Source organism: Artibeus jamaicensis, unplaced genomic scaffold (genome assembly GCF_021234435.1).
Source record: "Artibeus jamaicensis isolate MK-2021 breed Jamaican fruit bat unplaced genomic scaffold, CSHL_Jam_final scaffold_916, whole genome shotgun sequence".
NCBI lineage: Eukaryota > Metazoa > Chordata > Mammalia > Chiroptera > Phyllostomidae > Artibeus > Artibeus jamaicensis.
This window is the reverse complement of record NW_026522059.1, coordinates 61,771,054-61,789,013: the sequence shown is the minus strand read 5'-3', so window position 1 is coordinate 61,789,013 and position 17,960 is coordinate 61,771,054. Positions and strand designations below refer to the sequence as shown.

The window sequence follows — 17,960 nt, the reverse complement described above, 5'->3', positions numbered from 1 at the left end:
TTTTGTACTAGAATCTTTAAATTAGTACAATTTTCTACAAGGAATGGAAAGCAATACAAAGCAAATGAGTCGTGTCCAAAGCCTCTGAGTCCCCCAGTCGGTTTCCTGCCATCACAGTCACTAACCAGACTCAAATGCAAAAGATGACTTACTAGTCCAGGGTAAGTTTTCTACGGTTTCCTTCTTCCACATGCTTTTTGTTTCTTCTGAATATTTGGATATAAAAGCTCTTTTGGATATAAAAGAAATGATAATTTTCAGTGGCACAAAAGTTCTGCAAGCTCATGCTATGATAAATACAGTTTTGTTATTATTTTTCCATGTCAAAATACCATTTTGCTTCTTCTTATAGTGAAGAAAATGGCTACAGAGAAGAAAAAGAAATTGAAAATTGGATTTTGATTTACTTGAAATAACTACATAGCACAACAAACTCAGAAAGGTTAAAAAAACTGTAAATTCTCTTGCAGGTAGGTTCCGCAATACACAGAACCCATAAGATATTGTACAAATAAACATACCTGAGAGACCAGGGGAGTTTGTTCATACTTTGAGGAAATATATCATAAATGATTTTCAGTTTGTTCTGGTTATTGTGTTTTGTTTTCCAACTTTTATGAAACCTGTTTGACTTGGATTGGTGAGTACTATTTTTCAAAATGAGTTGCTTTAAGTTCATCAATGTATATGTTTAGATTATTAAGTTTTGGCTATTTGTTATTTGTCAAGAATGACATCTTCCCTTTCAGCTAGTTTAGGTAATCAGTTTGTACTGTCCAGCCATGCAGGCAGTCAGAAGTCCCATGTTCTCTTCCACATCGCACTTCCCTGCATCTGTTCTCTTTAGCAGGTTGTGTGTGATACAGCGACAATGCACAAACAATACAGACCACGACTGTGTTTCTTTGCAATTTCATTTAAGAAAGAATTTCAACAAAAGGAATCCAGTTCTTTCTAAGCTGTTTAATTCAATAGTTCCTCAGTGTTAATCCTGAACTAAGAAAAAAGGTTTATCCTAAAGATTGAATTTAATTTTCTTTTATTTGTTCTATTATTAGAATTTTTTAAACCAAGTTTTTGGGTGATAGATTTTTTCCTTTTCCTATGTGTCTTGGGGAGACATTTCAGAACCTTTGTAAATTTTTTTTAAAGTGAGAAAATGTCTACATATTTTTAAAAATTAAACTCACCTACCTGGTACAATATATTATGACCTTGTAAGGATTTAAATTGTATTACTACCTTAGGATAAAGCTCCTCCTTTGTCATTATATTATTGTTTCTGAGAAAGTGGGTATATATCTTATCTGTATTTCATCACTTAAAATGTGAAAAAATATAGAGTATTTTTATATGTAGATCGTTACAATCATCAACAGTACCTAATTAGAAAAAAGACCCTATATGAAGGGAAACCCCCTAAACTGTAATTATCTTCTGGACAGTGGGCCCACTGTAGTGCAAGCTTTCTTCACTGGGTAACTGTTCTAGAAACCCATCTGTATCAGTGTACCAACTGGTGTTGTTGTGAAAGGCTGTGTTCAGCTTCAGTGAATTTTTTTTTTTTTGAAGACTCAACATGTTTGCCCATTTTATGATGGGCGACTAAGGAGCATGCTGTGCTGAATGTTCAGCAGATTTTTACCAAAGAACAGCATGACCTCTGTCCAACCCCACCCCCACTCACCCAATCTCACCAAGTGACTTTTTTGTGTTTGCCCAGATGAAAGAGCTCTTCAAAGGGAAACATTTTGCCCATTGGAAGAGGCAAAACAAAAAATGGCTGAAGCATTAAAAGGCATCAAAAGTGGTGAGTTAAAAAACTGTTTTGAGCAGTGGGAAAAATATCTCCATAGGTGTATTACATCAAATAGAGAGTACTTTGAAGGTAACTGAAGTCTCAACATGTAAGAATAAATATACAGTTTTTGATAAATAAATTCCAGGTTTTTGTAAAAGTAAGCACATTTCTATTAACATGTCTGCATTTATGTCATAAATATAATTCCTAGTTTATATATCATACATGTATATGAACTGAAGCTTTGGAGGCAAAATAAAATAGTTAAAATGCTCTTTTATGTGGGTAGTCAAATGTCTTCCCTGAAGCCTTTGTAAGGTCAGATGCCAGATAAATGAATGCCATTTTTTTCTTCTCAGGATATTTTTCTTATTCTAATAATTAGATTCTGCTAGCAACTTAGAGATTTTTTTTACAGGTACCAGAAACACTCTTGATTGAAAAAACGTTATTTTCATGAGACTGGGAGATTAATTCTAAACTCTAAGAATCTCTACCCTTTTCCCCATTATAGTTTTCTGAGGGAAATTCTGTTTGTAGTATTTGGTTCTAGTGTCTTCCCTATGCTCACCTATTAATAGGTGGATGTTGGGAACTGCCCTGCCTGGTTTCAGAAGCTGTAACCCCCAGAAGGCTGAATGAGAGACCTTGGGACCATAAGCCCCTAGGAGACAAAGCTTATCTTCTTGGCAGGGGTGCCGCCTCTGCCTCCTTTTACTTCACCCTGCTTGGCCCTGAGCTTGGCTGGTTAGATAATGGTTAGCCAATGACAGGTAAGATTCCTTAAGGGAGGGGTGACCTAAGACAGGCACAGTCATAATGCCCCCCCCCCAAAGGACTTGGGAGCTATAGCAAAAGGGCGTTATGGACACTTGTCCCTCGGCTTTGATGTAGCTCGTGTCCTCATTCTGTCTGCAAGAAGTCTCCTAATCTTTTGGCTGCCTTACTTCAGCCTGAAACAATGACAGGGGGCAGTACAGCCCTGTGCTAGAAAGGGTGGGTTTCCTGGGGTGATCAGGCCTAAGAAAGAATACATAAAATTCTGTAAAACCTGCTTTGCTAAGAATGCTCTTAATTTTCTGTTAAGGGTCTGAGCAGGAAATGAGTTTGTTTCCCAAAGTTTTATAGCCCCTTAGCTAACTGACCCTGACGCAGAATAAGCCCTCAGAGTTCTTTGTATGTTATCTATTGTTTGATCCTTACTGTCTGATAATGATTAATGAGCTTTACCTGTATTCCTGTGCAAATTGAACCCAATAAAAGCCCATTGAGGAAAAGGCTCTTGGCCCTTCTCCTTTGAGAGATCGGCCACCTTTCCTCCCTAAGCAGATCATGTCTTGGTAGACTTATTCTCATCCATGGCGGCTGGTGGGGGCCTCTGTGGGTGGAGCTCCCCCACAGGTGGAGGAGAGGAAGGCAAATAGATGTAGGTAATAAAATATCTGGAGTTACCTTTACCTGTGGAAAAAAAGATCGAGCTGAAGGAAGGGTGTTGAAAATAGAAGTAGGAGGCAGAAGAGAGTCATGTAGGGAGATGGGAGCAGCAGGAACAAGAGACTGTGTAGCAGCTAAGTGGTGTGGGAATTTGAATTAAATTGATCATTTAGTAAGATTTTAATGAGAGGTTATGTGTACGTGTGTGCATGTATTGTATGTGATATTTCTTTTGTGCTGTTCATGAAATCTTACTGTATTTCTACTGAATGTGACATTTTCTGTTGATGAGCCTTACTGCATAGGTAAGCAGAATCAATTTTATTGAAACTGTCAGTTTTATTTACGTATATATTTGAAGTGGGATGAGATATGAAATATGACAGAAAAACATAAGATGAGAAATACATGCAGGAGAAAAGTACTTTTAATTCTGGCATCACCCAACATGGGTTTGTCTTAGAGATATACTGTGTTGGCAGCTGAGTCATAAATATATCTTTTCTTCTTCTACCACAAGGAATTATTGAACAGTGATCATTTTCTTAATTCTAAGTAATTTCCAGTACATTTGTTATTACATGTGGAAATTCACAAAGTATAAAAATTCATTAAAACATATGCAAATATTAAATCATGTTATACACCTGAAACTAATATAAGGTTATATGTCAATATCTCAAAAATTTTCAGATTTTTAAATTAATATTTTTATTTAGTGTTTTGTCATTCATCTAGGGGGTCTGGACAGGAAATTAATATTTTTTAATGAAGTGCTTAATATTTAACTGTTTACTTAATCCTCTTACCAACTGTGTGGTTGCTAAGGTACTATTTTTCTCCTTTCATAACTGAGAAAATTGTGGTCTAGAAATGATAATTTGCTGAAGCATAATCAGAGTGTTCTCTCTTACACAGAACAGTAACATTTCCTGAATTGACCATTTTTTTGTGGATGTTAACAGTACTGCTTTTAATTTTCATAGGATTTTGCATTCTTTTGAGTTCTGTGACGTTACTTTTCCTTAACATTTTCCTTTTTTGTTTTAAACTCCTGGAAGCAACTTTAAACCAGACTTTCAGCACACTTGACCATTTGGTCCTGGGTTGCTTTGTTTAAGGTGGGCTTGTACAAGTGCTCTGGGGTCCGACTCAGAGAATGTCAAGGTGATGTGGTCAAGGAGCAACCGTGACGTCTGAAGAAAACTCTGTAGTGAGTGTTACGTCTGGCTTGTCAACCCTCTCCGATTCTCTGTATCTGTTTGTTGAGGCACCCTGCATTGCCTAGCAATTCTGAGCTCAGCTGTTGTCTTCTTGGCCACCTTTGCTGAGGAGTGGTTGGGTAGGTGGACAGTTGGTGAAGGCTGACTGTAGTATAATTTAGATCAGTTAATTGCTTCTTCTTAGGCAATGTTCATTTAAGAAAATTAAAAAAATTAAAGAATCTTGAATTCTTGGACCTAAACTCAAGTCCTTCAAAATATCAGACACTCTTGTCTGAGCAAGTCACTCAAATTTTATTTTAGTTTTTTTTATTTAGAAATATTTTTCAAAAAGCAAGAAGTCAGTTTCTGACTGTGCACCTTGCTCCCTGTCACTGATTCTGAATGCATGTGCATTGGTGTTTTCATGAGTAAAATGTCCAGTCATTCCACCTAAGCAACAATGAAAAATGCAATCCCTTGCATTTATATGGTGCTTGACAGGTAGCAATCACTTTCCCATTTCTTTCACTTTAAGACAGAGTAACATATATGCTATGCTCATTTTGTAGATATTGTAATGAAGATTTAAAAGGCTGGAACAGGCGATGATGTTCTAAGAATCACAAGGTCCATTGTAGATAGATCATGCTACCTAATTTTTTCTTTTAAACATTTTCCAATCCTGTTTGCCAGCTTTTTTAATTATAAAAGGAAAAAGTAGCCCTGATGTTGAATAAAAAGATGGCTTTTAAAGTGACAGGACTCTTAATCTGTGCATCAAAAGACTAGAGTTGATTCTGTTAATTTTTTTGTGTTCTTGAACAACGATAATGAGAAGGATGGTAACTGGCAGTTCTCAGATAAAACTAGGAGTTAAATAAGAGCAATAGATAGCAGTGTTGGGAATAAAAAATACTAGGCAGGCCCTGGCTGGGTGGCTGAGTTGGTTGGAGCATCATTCTATGCAGCAAAATGTTGCGAGTTTGATCCTTGGTCAGGGGGAGGTGCATGGGAGGCAACCGATCCATGTTTCTCTCTCCTCCTTCCTTTTGCTCTGAGGTCAATAAACATAGCCTCCCCTGTGTATTAAAACAACAACAACTAGGCAGTAGTAAAGACAATTATGTTCTGAAGAAAGGTTCTGAGGAAAATAATGGTCACTTTAGCCTCAGTTCGTTGCACCCTGAGATGGCTGGTGCAAAATGGAAGCGATAAGAGTGACATCTTCACGAGAGTCTCTGGACCCAGCTTTGCAGCAGCCAACACATTCCAAATTGAGCTTTCCAATGGGAGTTTGGTTTCTGTCCACTAGGAAGCCCAAACTGAAAGATTACTATTAAGTTTACTATGAGCAGTTTTGTTGAGTGAAAAAAAAACTTTATGGCTGCAGTTTATAGGTAAAAAATCTTCTAAAAGAGGGAGAAGAAGGCCAAAATTTGAACTTTAAAATGCTGTCTCGTACAAGTATCTTGGGGACTTGGTTTAGATAAATTTCATCCATTTCTTTTAATCCTGATATAAAGACATACAACTAGAAGACTGACAGATAGATATTACTGACGACCCATTGTCATACTGAGTCCTTATAGCAGTGGCTAAGGACCGAACTCTGGCATCCAAAGTACAGCTGCTCCTGAAGAATAGTGCCGAATAAGCACTCTTACAGGTACTGTTTTTGCAAGGATTTTGGTAAAAAAAAAAACACTCTCAGGCAACACTCTTCTTAATGTACTCTATAAGAACTGTAATTATCTATTCTGATCACAAAACAAATTTTTGGAATCCTGTAATTTTTCAAAGCATTAAATGTTTTAACCTGGAGGCCAACAAAATTACTAATGTGAATAATCTTAATTTTTTGTTATGGTTTTATAGTGTAACATGTGGCTTCTTCTTTTAAGTACAATTCCTGGAGAAGCTGTATTACCAGATGACTAGCAAAATGATTGCTGAGATGCATTAATTAACCTTTACATTCACATAAAAGTGTTTTGTGAGAATGAATGTACACAAAATGTTATCTTTAATCATGGTTAATAAAGATAGGTTATATAAACACAGGTTTCTCCACTGCAAATGTTTCCTTGACAAATGACAGGTTGTGTTTCCTTTATTAAAAGATAATTTGAAATGTCTCACAAGTGTGTCATAGGCTGCCCACGGATCTTTCCTGCTTGCCTGCTTTGGAGGCAATAAGAGGACCACCGTCTGGAAGTAATATCCTTATATTAAATGTGGATGCCTGGGCTGGATATTTGTTTTAGTCCTAGATTTGTATCATAAGGCAGAGTATTCAAATTGAGTACCTAGAGGCTATGGAAGGAGTTGAGGACCCATTCTGAAATGTGTTAATCTTGATGATACTGCTTAGGTTGAGATTTCTTCCCCCCTTAAACTGGTCACCATAGTGTGTCCACAGGGGAAATCCATGTTGCCTCTCCACTTAACCTGCAGAGAGCAATGTGCTCTATGCCCTCCATACATTACACCCCCAACATCTCCTAGCTCTCTTTCCCCAAAAGCCCAAATCATGGCAATTACTCCATAAGTCTTAGATTAGCTATTAAACTTAATTATCAGTTTGAAGGTGTTTCCTCTTCTGATGAGTCTGTGCTCAGAAAGGGTAAGGCCGTCTCAGGCTTGTTCAACTTAATGCCAACATCACGGGTTTGACTTCCACGGTGGGAACACCAGGACAAGGAGCAGATACGAGAGTATCTGGTACTAGTTAAAGGTGCTGATCCTGGAGCCACAGGGCCTGAGTCCAAATTCTAGATCTGATCAACTGTGTGACCTTGGGCAAGTCACTTCAGTTCTCTGTGCCTCTGTTTCCTTACCTGTAATAGCATCTACTTTTTATAATGATTGGATAGTTAATATAGCTAATGTTTATAAAGTGCTTAGTACCTAGCAAGTTATTTAAGAGTTAAATTAATAAATAAAAGTTGCTTGTTATAGACTTTTTGAAATCTTTGTGCCCAAAAAATAATTCTTAAAAGAGAGCAATGTCACAGTAAAATTGTTGGTCAAAGGACCAGTCAAGAAATTGTTTGGCTTGAAGGCCCTCAAGATTGGATTTTTGTCATCTCCACATGAGGTATACATACAGCCACCAGATTGCTAGGATTAAACATCTAAAACATACATTACTTTTGTAATGCTCTCTTAGCATGTCTTCTTTCTCTTTTTAATGTACCAGGAGTGGCAAAATTGAAAGTTTCTTAGTTTTTGAGAGACTCTGAAGTGAAAAGTTAACAATAATGGAGGAATGGAAAATGAGGTTTAATCCAACTTCATGTTGAATAACAGTATATCCTCTCAACTCTGTGGCTAGTCTTATTTTGGCTGTTATTAGTACCCTATTTGGGCCACACTGCATCTCTAACATGAGGTATTTCATGTGTAGTATCATTTCTGCTGGACAGCATTTCCAGAAACACGGTCGTCTTTGCACAGCCTGCTGCCCCTGCACTGGAGGGTGACATGTGACGCCTTTGCTGACAGTCTCCGAAGACCCATTTTCCCCACCTGGGTTGACTTTCTTAGAATCAAAAAGGAGAGATCTTTTATTGATTTAAGTAAGCAGAAAACACACGGGTAATCTGTTTTCAGATCTACAGACCTACTCAATTGCTAATTTCCTTTTGTGGTGGCCAGGAAGAAATTCTGTTAGAAAAATCTGGTCAGTAGTAAGCATGGGACACACTGGAAGGCAGTGTTAGTGTGAGTCACCCTGTTTTAATTGCTTCAGTAGGTGAAGCAGTTACAGTGAATTAGCTGTATGGCAAATGGGGTTGTAGGCTTTTGCGTATTATCCCACAATGAAAAGCTTCTGAGTTGAACTCATTGTTTTGTAAATAACAGTAAGCTAGTGTATATTAGATATTGACTTATTAATTCTTCTTATTTGTGCCACAAGCCACATTCACACACACACACACACACACACACACAGCGCCAAGTTCTCATTTTTGACATTTCTCTTGAAGGTCATTTGCTGAATCAAATATCCTACGATAGGAGTATATATATTTTAAAAATTCAGCTAAAAGATAATGATGGCATAAAACATGTCACTCCAGAGGAATAAAATTCCTTAGTGTATGAGTTTGGAAGTGAAATATTTTGTCAAGTTTGGATGGATTTGAGGCAATGTTAAGGCATCACACTAGAGCTGATTATGAAAGGGACACGTCTATCACAAACTTTATATTAATAAACTGATGTGTTTGGTGGTTAGAATCAGGACCTCCTGGGAGCTTGTTAGGAGTGGCTGTAGAGTGGCTGACCTCAACCAGACCTCTTATCAGAATTCCCATTTTAATGAAAACCACAGGTGCTTCAAATGCAGATTAAAGTTTGAGGAACACAGTCATATAAAACTATTAAATACTTTACAGATATATTATACCTACATGAAATATAAGAGAAAAAAATTCCCTACCAATGGATTCCCTACCAGTGGATTAAAAAAATCCACTTTTGATGATCTTGTAAATTAGTTATATTTGTTTTTGGTACCTCTTCTGGGTATTACATTGCATTTATTTTACGTACTACCCTACAAACTCCTAAAGGTGGCCAGTGACATTCAGGTGTGTCCCCAACATGGCGCATATTTTAAATAAATGATCTTATTCATTTATTTAAACACTAATAATACATTCTGTTTCTAAGTAATTTTGTTATTACTACAGACCATATTCTACTTTTTATCCACCTCCGCCTCAATTAAAATAAATACTACAATAATAATGTAATGAAACTAGAAAGTAAAATGGTAAGAGAATACATAATTAACCAGTTTCACAACCCTTTTTATCCACTAGGGCAAAGCATAGTATTAACTTATCAAGTAAGCAACCAAATAAACTGATTAAAAAGAAAAAACTAATGAAAAACTAGTATTTGAAGTGGGTTTAAATTAATCCAGCTCTTTAGAGAACTTGATTGCCCTCTAGTGGGAGGAAAAGTTAATGCAGACTCCAAGGTTTCCAACTGAGAGAATTAGGAAAGGAAACCAGCCTCCTATTGAAAACATCTGGGTCACTGGCTAATTTGGTATTTTTCCCCTTGTCTGGCAAGTTTCTTGCATTTTCCACATAAGGCCTCATATGTGTGACCACAGAATACAGTTTGTTTTTCTCCAAAACCAAAGAGGAAATTGGAGTGAGCTGGAGTTAGCCAGCAGCAGCTTGTGGTGGCCACGCCCAGAGCAGGCAGCCACCTACTGGGAGGCCAGCTGTGCAACCAGCCTTAGGTGAGCATCCAGCTACTGGGGAGGAACAGGGTACATGGTCAGTCTCATTCTGTTGGAATGAGAAACAACGATGATTCATAAAACAGGATTTTTTTCTAAAGATGGTCTGGATTTATTAATGAGAAATGTTCCCAATTAAATATATAGTTGATTTCATCTCCCATCTTTTTAATTGTACAGATTTAAATTACAATTATGATTGATACCAATGAGTAAATATTCACAGAATTAAGTTGATATTTTGATCCTAAATTATAGGGAGGAAAAGTATTTTCCTGTGTGACTTGGCTTTCTGGCACTCCGAGAGAGCATTTCTTGAATCTGAGTGCAGTGCTGCCTGCAGCATTTTCATCGCTGAGAACGAAAACAGATTGGGCCAACTGATCGAATGCTTACTCCATAATTTATCCACTAAGAGTGGGAAAACCCCCTCAAAGTAAGAAAAAGTGTCTTTAATGCAACAGGTAAAACTCTGCTAAAAATGTTAATGACTAAGGGCAGAAGCAATTTCTCTAACAATAAAACTATTCCCTTCCCCCTTAAACTAACATAAGTCAGTACAAACCTATAAATCACATCACAAAACCATTGTAAATTTTGGCTGAACAAAACTCTATATTTTAATATCACTAACCATCCAATCCTAATTTATTTTAAAATACAGTATACTTTCTTTCAGAGAATTTGAACATAGGCCAACACCCCCAGTGTTTATAGCATCACATGGGTGATCTGCGTTGGGCCGCATCCGGTCACACACTGTTGCAGGCTCAGCTTATTCACCTGGCATGAGATATATTCTATATGATTAATTGATAAGTGACTGCCTTTTCTTTCACTTGTATCCTGAAATCATAACTGAACCCTGATCTTTCCCACTTCTATTTATTTAGAAGGCACCCACTTCATTAGAGAAGGTATGGGGTATATTCTATGCACCTAGTGCAATCATGTTGAATACAATAATTGTTTAATGAATCAGAAAAAAACACCCCTCCCGATAATTAATTGATTATGTTTTGCAACTGGAATGATTTCAAAATCCATTATTTCAACATTGGGGAGGTTGTGCTTCTCTTTGAGATTTTGCAGAAACAGTCCACTTTTGGCAGAAAGGACCCTTGCATCTGTCATATTTTGGGTGGGGTTTTTGTTAATGGCATGCTGGCTACCATTTCACTAACCATGTTTCTGTGTAGAATTGAGACCATATCAAGAATCGGCAATAGGAAGAACAGTTTTGGGAAAAAAGTTAACATTTTGTTCCTAACTTACATTTATTTATTTATAGATATAACCTTATGGAATACATGCTGAAGATCCTAATACCTCAATTATATATGTATATTTTCATCCAATGCAGCCGCAGTTCTCTGCGGAGAATTTTTCATCATTCTTTATCACACAAGCCCTGCCCTTAGCATGCACCTGCACATATATCCGACCCACATGCACATACATAATCTCGAAAAAACCTGAAAATATGTTTGCTAAATAACGTAGAATGAGTTAACTAGAGACAGAATTCGTTCTTGGGCGTGAGGTGGGGAAGGGAGGAGTAGGAGAAAGAAGAGCGTGCGTGACAAGAGTTAATCCTTAACCAAATGCAGTCATTGGAACGTTTGGAACAAATAAGACCACTGAATCATGAAGTAAAAATAATGATGATTTGAGATAATAACACTAACACTGATGATGACGAATTTGTAGCCACACTCTCCTCGGGTCACCGCCCTGCCTGCAACCCCCCACCCCCACCCCCATCCCGCGACCTTCCAGGCAAAAACCTCTCAGTGCTGTAGGCTGAGCTTGCAGAGCCTGACCGCCCTCATCCCCTATCCCCCATTCCCAAAACCTTCCTGGACTTGCGAGTGAACCTCGAATTTTGGGAAGCAGGGGTAGCTCAGGACACTGCGCAGAAAAGTCTCCCCTGCTGCAACAGCGGGGGCGAGCGCCGAGCTCCCGGGTGGGGAGCGCAGGGCGAGATGGGGGTTCTGCAGGGCTGGCAGCACTCCAGGCGCCCTGGCCAAGTGCGCCCCCACAGGACCGCGGGTTGTCAGGTTTAGGCCAAGCTGGGAGGGGTGGGGCAGAGCCGCGTCTGGCTTTAACAGCGAGAGTCCTTCTCAGGGAGATTGCCCAAGGGGTCCCCATTCGGGGAACTCCAGGAGAACAGAGTGTGGGTAGTGGGCTTGAGCTGCAGGAGCCGAGGTGAGAGAATGCTACCGGGACCCCTGGGCAAGGGTCACCTCTACGGTCTTCTACCGATTGGGGTGGGGCCACGCCTTTGTGTGGTCGGGAGGGGCTCCAGCCAACCTTTCTGCTGAGTGTTGCGGGTTGGCTGAACATGTGGATGGGGCCCAGGAGGCTCCAGGCTGCAAAGCTGCTAAAGGGGGTCTTAGCGACTGCAGAGCCTCAACCGCCCAGTCCCCACCCTTCTCATGAAGCTCCCCTTCCCTACCAAGACTCCAAGCCCAAGGTCTTTCCGGCTCCGCGCAGAGGGTGGGGCAAGGGCGGAGCTGTCCGGGCGCAGCCCACTGCTTCTCCCAGCTGCTCACCGCACCAGGTCCCTGGGGAGGGCAGCTTCCAGCCAACAACCTGGGGCTCCTCCCTGCATGTCCGCCCCAGGGCCACAAGTCCCGGGAGCAGGGAGCACTTGAGGCACAGGGCCGGCTGGAGATGGAGGCCCTGGATGCGGAATCTCGCTCGGGCTCTGTCTCCGCGGTCTGCTTCCCTGATCTAGGTTGAACCTATGAAAATTGCCAATATTTGGCCCTGTTTGACCTATAGAATGGATATCTCACGTGGTTCAATTTAAGACCTTGACCTCTTTTCTCTCTGTATTGTTTTATACACACACACACACACACACACACACACACACACACACACACACACATCTCTAGATTCCGGAAGCTTTTCCTAAAAACAATCAAAGGAGTTTAAAGAAGCCTTTATCGGTGTCTATGTCTAATCACCCTATGCAACGTGGTTTTGAAAAGAAAAATGTTAACCCCCTCCCTTGTCCCCACCTTCCTCCCCGTTAAACAGAACAATGAGGCCAGGATGGGGAAGGGGGCAATGGTGAGGTTGTAATCCCAAACCGAGGAGTGCCCCGCATGGGTGTGGCGCTGTGTACCCCCTGGCTGGGCTCCTGGGGGTCTTGCTGGCACTTCCCGCCCCACCCTCTTTCTGTTGCAGACGCAGCACAGGCTGGGGGGTGGGGCACGGGCGAGGCTCCGCACGGGGTGGGGCCGCCGCTTCAGAGCCCAGCCTGCAGGTGCTTTCCCTAGAGACCCCTCGTCCTCACACAAAGAAACCCCACCCCCGGCCCAGAAACAGCTGTCCCTCCAACCCTCCCTTCCTTCTCGAGTCTCCACCCTTGCAGCACCCTCGGTGCCCTCCTTGACTTCCATCCTCTTTCCCCTAAAACAAAGGAGCCTGGCTCCCACCCCAGCCCCTCCCTCCTGCTGTGTCCCAGGGCTAGCGGTTTCTCCAACCCGCGAGACAATACCATAAAATCTGCTCGCCCACCCCTTGTCTCCACCCGTCTTTCAAACAGTAGAGATGGGACCGCTTTGACTTGGCATTTTTCTTTTCTCCCATCCCCTTTCTCTTACTCGGTTTTTCTTTCTTTTTCTTAAAACAAAACAAAACAAAACAAAAACTAAATAGGAAATAAAGGACATTACAAAGCATTTTCCAAAATTTCCCTTATCCCCATTTAAGGCAAATGGTAAAGGCAGCCCCCCCCCACCAGACGCTAAGCCTTAATTTTAAATAAGCAACATAATAATTTCCTACCCATGAGAAAGCAATTTACTTGCTTCAACTTTTAAAAAGAAATTCTTAGTTTTAGATTTCCAAGGACCCTCCCTTCTTCTTGGCCTTTCCCAACCGTCCTTTTTTGTTTCTGTGTTACCCTTAATGTTTTTTTTTTTTTTAATAAAATATCTCCCAATGCCTTCAAAGCTCTAAGAGGTGAGGGTGGGCTCCAGGTCAAGCTCAGGGAGAGCCACGCACTACCTTACCCATCGCTGTTTTAGCCATTGTAGGGATGTACAGATGCTGAGCGGTGAGAAGGCGAAGAGTCCAGCTACAGCAGCAGCAGCAGCAGCAACGAGAGAGCGAGAGAGAAGACTGAATAAGGCACTGATTCTGCAGAGTGGGACCGTGCGAGAGAAGGATCAAGAGGCAGGAGCCCATGAATAATGATCACGCAGAAGCTCAAGCAGATTGGCTCCCAAGGTCCCCTGACATGACTCGTGCAGAGCCAGAATCTCTGAGCATTAAATATTGATTGGCCAATGGTGCTGGAGTACAAAGTACCAGAATGCAGTTTGAAATGGAAATCAGTGCTTCCCGGGCAGCTCCCCCCTTTTTTGGGGGCCTGGTAGTACAGTCCAAGTAGAGTGGAGCCTTCACCCAGAAGGCTCCCAGGAGCTGAGAACTGGGTCTGTGGCTACCTGGGAGTCAGGAGGCTTCACTTCACTCCTACAGTTTCATTACACAAATAGTCATAAACAAGGGAGAGGGGCTTGGAGGACTGAAAAATCTTCATAACATTCTGACTGTTGGAAACAACTGTTTAAACACTGTTTTTACTGGTTCATCTTTTCTCTTTGCTTTTAACCCTGCCTGGGTGACCCCATGTCTTCTATGATGGCAACTCAGAGATGAACTGCAATCTTGTCATTTGTCTCCAGCACAGCAGGGCTCAGATGTCTCTGGACCCTTGAAGATCCTGCAGCAGAACAAGGCCTGATGTTTTCTAGTCTTGGCACAGAAGGAAAGGCCTGCCTGGGCTGCTTGGGACTAGGACCAAGTAGTCATGGGCCACCTGTGGACCTCATGGAAGAGGACGAGAGGTAGCCTCCTGCACCTGTGTGCTGTCCATCTGTTAACAGGGCACAACCAGGTTGACTGGTCACCCTGAATATTGGAGGAGGTAGAGTTGGGTGGAGGCCATGCTGGCCTGGAGATGTAATATTAATTACCTGGTTTGAAACCTGAGTGACCTTTCCAGGTCTCTAGGAAGAATCATTTCCTTAGATGCAAGCTTAGTAAAGATAAAAGACATGATCTGGAGCATGATGTTTTTGAGATCCAGAGACTGCATTGCTATAGGCTAAGTATATATGTGTTCAAGTTTCTGGCTGAGAGTGTGGTGTGTGAGAATCTCTGAGGCCAGTTGCAAAAGGTGACTTTTCATTATAAGTGAGGAATTTATGAATTCATCCCTTGTCACTCAACTAATGTCATTCATCAATACATTTGTCCTCACTTGACTCACATAAACACTGAGCACTTACCATGTGCCACGCGTTTAGGATACAGAAATGAGAAAGACATTAGGACTTGTTCTCAGGGAGCTTTTAATCGCTGTTAGTATAACACTTCTGTGACTTTACTGAACCTTCCTGCAGTCTAGCTCCATTCAGAAACTGTTATTTTGACATCTGACAATAGTCTTAGATTCTCTAATTCCATTGCATTGGTAGCTAAAAAATAGCATAGCACATGGTTGAAATCATGAACATGTACCTTAGCAAGTTCTTACTTTACATAAATGATTAAAATTTTTATCATGTGTGAAATAAGTTCTGAGCAGTTTTCTATCAAACTGCATTTCAAAATTCTTTCTGGTCTCATGAATAATACACAGTTCTAAATGCCTCAAACCATTTGAAAATAACAGGGTACTCTCCTTGGTGCTGAAATAAATTTCTTCACCTCTTACTAACTTGCAGACATTCTAAACCCATGCACATCTGGGAACTGAGGCTGTTCTGACCTGCTGAGTCACAGGAAAAAAAAAGATAAAGTGTAGATCAATAAAATTATTCCTTGAACGGGAAGATTAGACATTATTTTTCCTGTCATTATATAGGTCTGTGACTATGACACAGCAAGGGAACAATATAGAAGTTGGAAGGGTCAGGAAATAAATAACCATTTTTCTCCCTCTCTATAGTCATTTTCCATTTTAAATGTAGGAATTGGTTTCCTCTGAGCAGAGTAGTTACCAGTCAGGAGAGGAAAGATTTTCAGCAGGTCTATGTGACTAATGTCTTTAAAGTACATATTCTTTTCTCCACCACACCCTTTCCCCTCAAGTTATGTGCCATCTCTACACATTCTTTAACTTCCTTGGAGAAAAATGTCTTTAAGTCAGAGCACTAATGTTTTTAACAACTACCATTGGCAGTTGAACAAGATCTATTGCACTTTTGATTGCTATGAGTAAATTGAGGCAAAACACATTTTATGGTCCAATCTCCCCTTCTCTTGTGAACCTTACACTGGAGTGGTGTCAGCTGTGGCACTCATTTCTTTCTGACTTTCTGGGTGCTAAGCACCTGAACTCAGATATGTATGATTTTCAAATAACGTCAAGCAGAGGAGAGGGTAGGTTAGTGTGATGTACTGTAGAAGGTAAAGATAGCAAGCTAACATCGATGGGCTAAGAAAAATGAAATAAATTCAAATATCTGAATTATAATAATTTATTACTTTTTCTTTTTTGTCAATTATATATCTCAGCATGAGAGTAGGGTATATATAGTAAGAGAGAAATTCTCTCATATTCAATAATTTATTCATATTCATGCATTTGTTCAGCTAATCATTTATCAAACAACTTATTTAATAAAGCTTCAGACTTTAGTATTATGAAAGCAGCTAAGCTTTTTCTTAATGTCTAAAAAATATAAAATGATGAAAAATAGAAGGCAAATTTCTTTAAGAAAATGTTATTACTTTTGGAGGATGAATATTATCCTGTCACCAGTTAGAGTCCTTTTGGTTACTACTACTACTACTACTACTACTACTACTACTATTAAAAAAGAAACAAACTGACTCCCCTAACTACAGAGGTAGGGTGGATTCCAGAGGTCTGAAGGTGAGAGTCAGCTTTGTCAGCAAATGGTCTTCATGGGGATAGTGGGCCCCATGAAGAAGAGTAGTAAGAGAAAAAATAAAATAAGGGCATTGTAAAATCTTGCTTTGCAGGATTTGGGTAGACCAAAGGGTTAGGTTATTATATATAAACTGCCTAAAGACCATAAACATGTAATAAATTGTGGTTATTGTGTTTATGATTTCCAATATATTTAAATTTTTTAACAGTGGGGACTGAGTAGTGTATATGTTTGTATTTATATCCTTTTTTAGTGCTTGGCTTCATGGTTCACATGATAGATAAGCTTGTGAAACAACAACAAAATGCAATTGAAAGTAATTCAAGATGATTAAACCCAGTGAAGCCACAGATATGCTCCAACCAACCTCCTTTTTGAGTATGCTTTGAGCATGTTGGGAGTGGGCACTGGGTTGTTTACTATTGTTTATTTATTTATATCCTGCTCCATTCACAAAAGAACATAGCTAGATAGAGTTCATGTCAGTAGAAGACCCTTGTAAAATTTTTAACTTTAATAACAGTAAGATGAGATTGTAGAAATTAGAGATATGCTAACAGATTTTAATTACTGTAGTTACAGCATATTGTGTGCTCTCTCTGCATGAAGGCCTGAAGTGTTGGTTTCTTTCCAAATTGGAGAGAAACAGCTACTTTGGAGGATTAGCTGATGTCATCTAATGCAGTCATATGATTTTCTGCTAATAATAATGAACTGGAAAAGAATCCCAAAGTAATTTTTAAAAGTTAGCAAGATATTAAAACTACTGTTAGAATGAATTAATTATTTTTATCTGATCTCAGTCAATTAGGAAGGAAGCTTGTAAAAAATAAAAAGCCACAGAATTTTTTTGGGGGGGGAAATGCAATTATAGTTAAAGGTATCTAGAGATACAACTAAATTAGCAACACATGAAAAATAGTTAATTGACTGACAGTTTGATTATTTTCCATATTTAAACCCCTATAGGAATTCCAGCCAATATGGAGGTGTAGGTAGAAATGCTTTGCTTCCTTGCACAACCAAAAGAGAGATAACAACCAGTTTAAAAACAAACAAACAAACAAACAACCAGAACTGCCAGAAAAATCAAACTGCATGGAATTCTGATAACCAAGGGGTTAAGGAAACATTCATCCAGACCAGCGGGAGAGGCGAAGATGGGCAGTCAGGAGGAAAGGACAAGGGCAGGCAGCAGACCGCCCCAACAGTACCACAATGAAGCAAAGAGGGCTGCTCCACCCTGGCAATTACCTAAGGCTCCACCCCCTTACAACATAACAGGTGTGCTGAGACAAAGAAATATGGCCCAATGAAAGAAGAGATCAAAACTCCAGAAA

The 17,960-nt window shown here is 40.0% G+C and overlaps 1 protein-coding gene and 1 long non-coding RNA gene across 3 annotated transcripts in view; one reads left to right on the top strand and one right to left on the bottom strand.

The window, feature by feature from the left end:
* Positions 1-13,807, bottom strand: part of STMN2 (stathmin 2) — a 39,043-nt gene extending 25,236 nt beyond the window's left edge. The window contains exon 1 of one of the 2 annotated variants that reach the window (XM_037153372.2): positions 13,729-13,807. In XM_037153372.2, coding sequence (XP_037009267.2) covers positions 13,729-13,747 — 19 coding nt within the window. In that variant the 5' untranslated portion in view covers positions 13,748-13,807. Of the gene's footprint in view, positions 1-12,158; positions 12,233-13,728 lie in introns of those variants that run through there. The other variant, XM_053660809.1, reaches the window with a different exon arrangement.
* On the top strand, positions 363-16,247 carry LOC128626709 (uncharacterized). The gene is made up of 3 exons (XR_008390751.1): positions 363-470; positions 1,724-1,810; positions 13,744-16,247. It is a non-coding gene; the product is annotated as an uncharacterized LOC128626709 (long non-coding RNA).
* Positions 16,248-17,960: the final 1,713 nt, after the last annotated feature.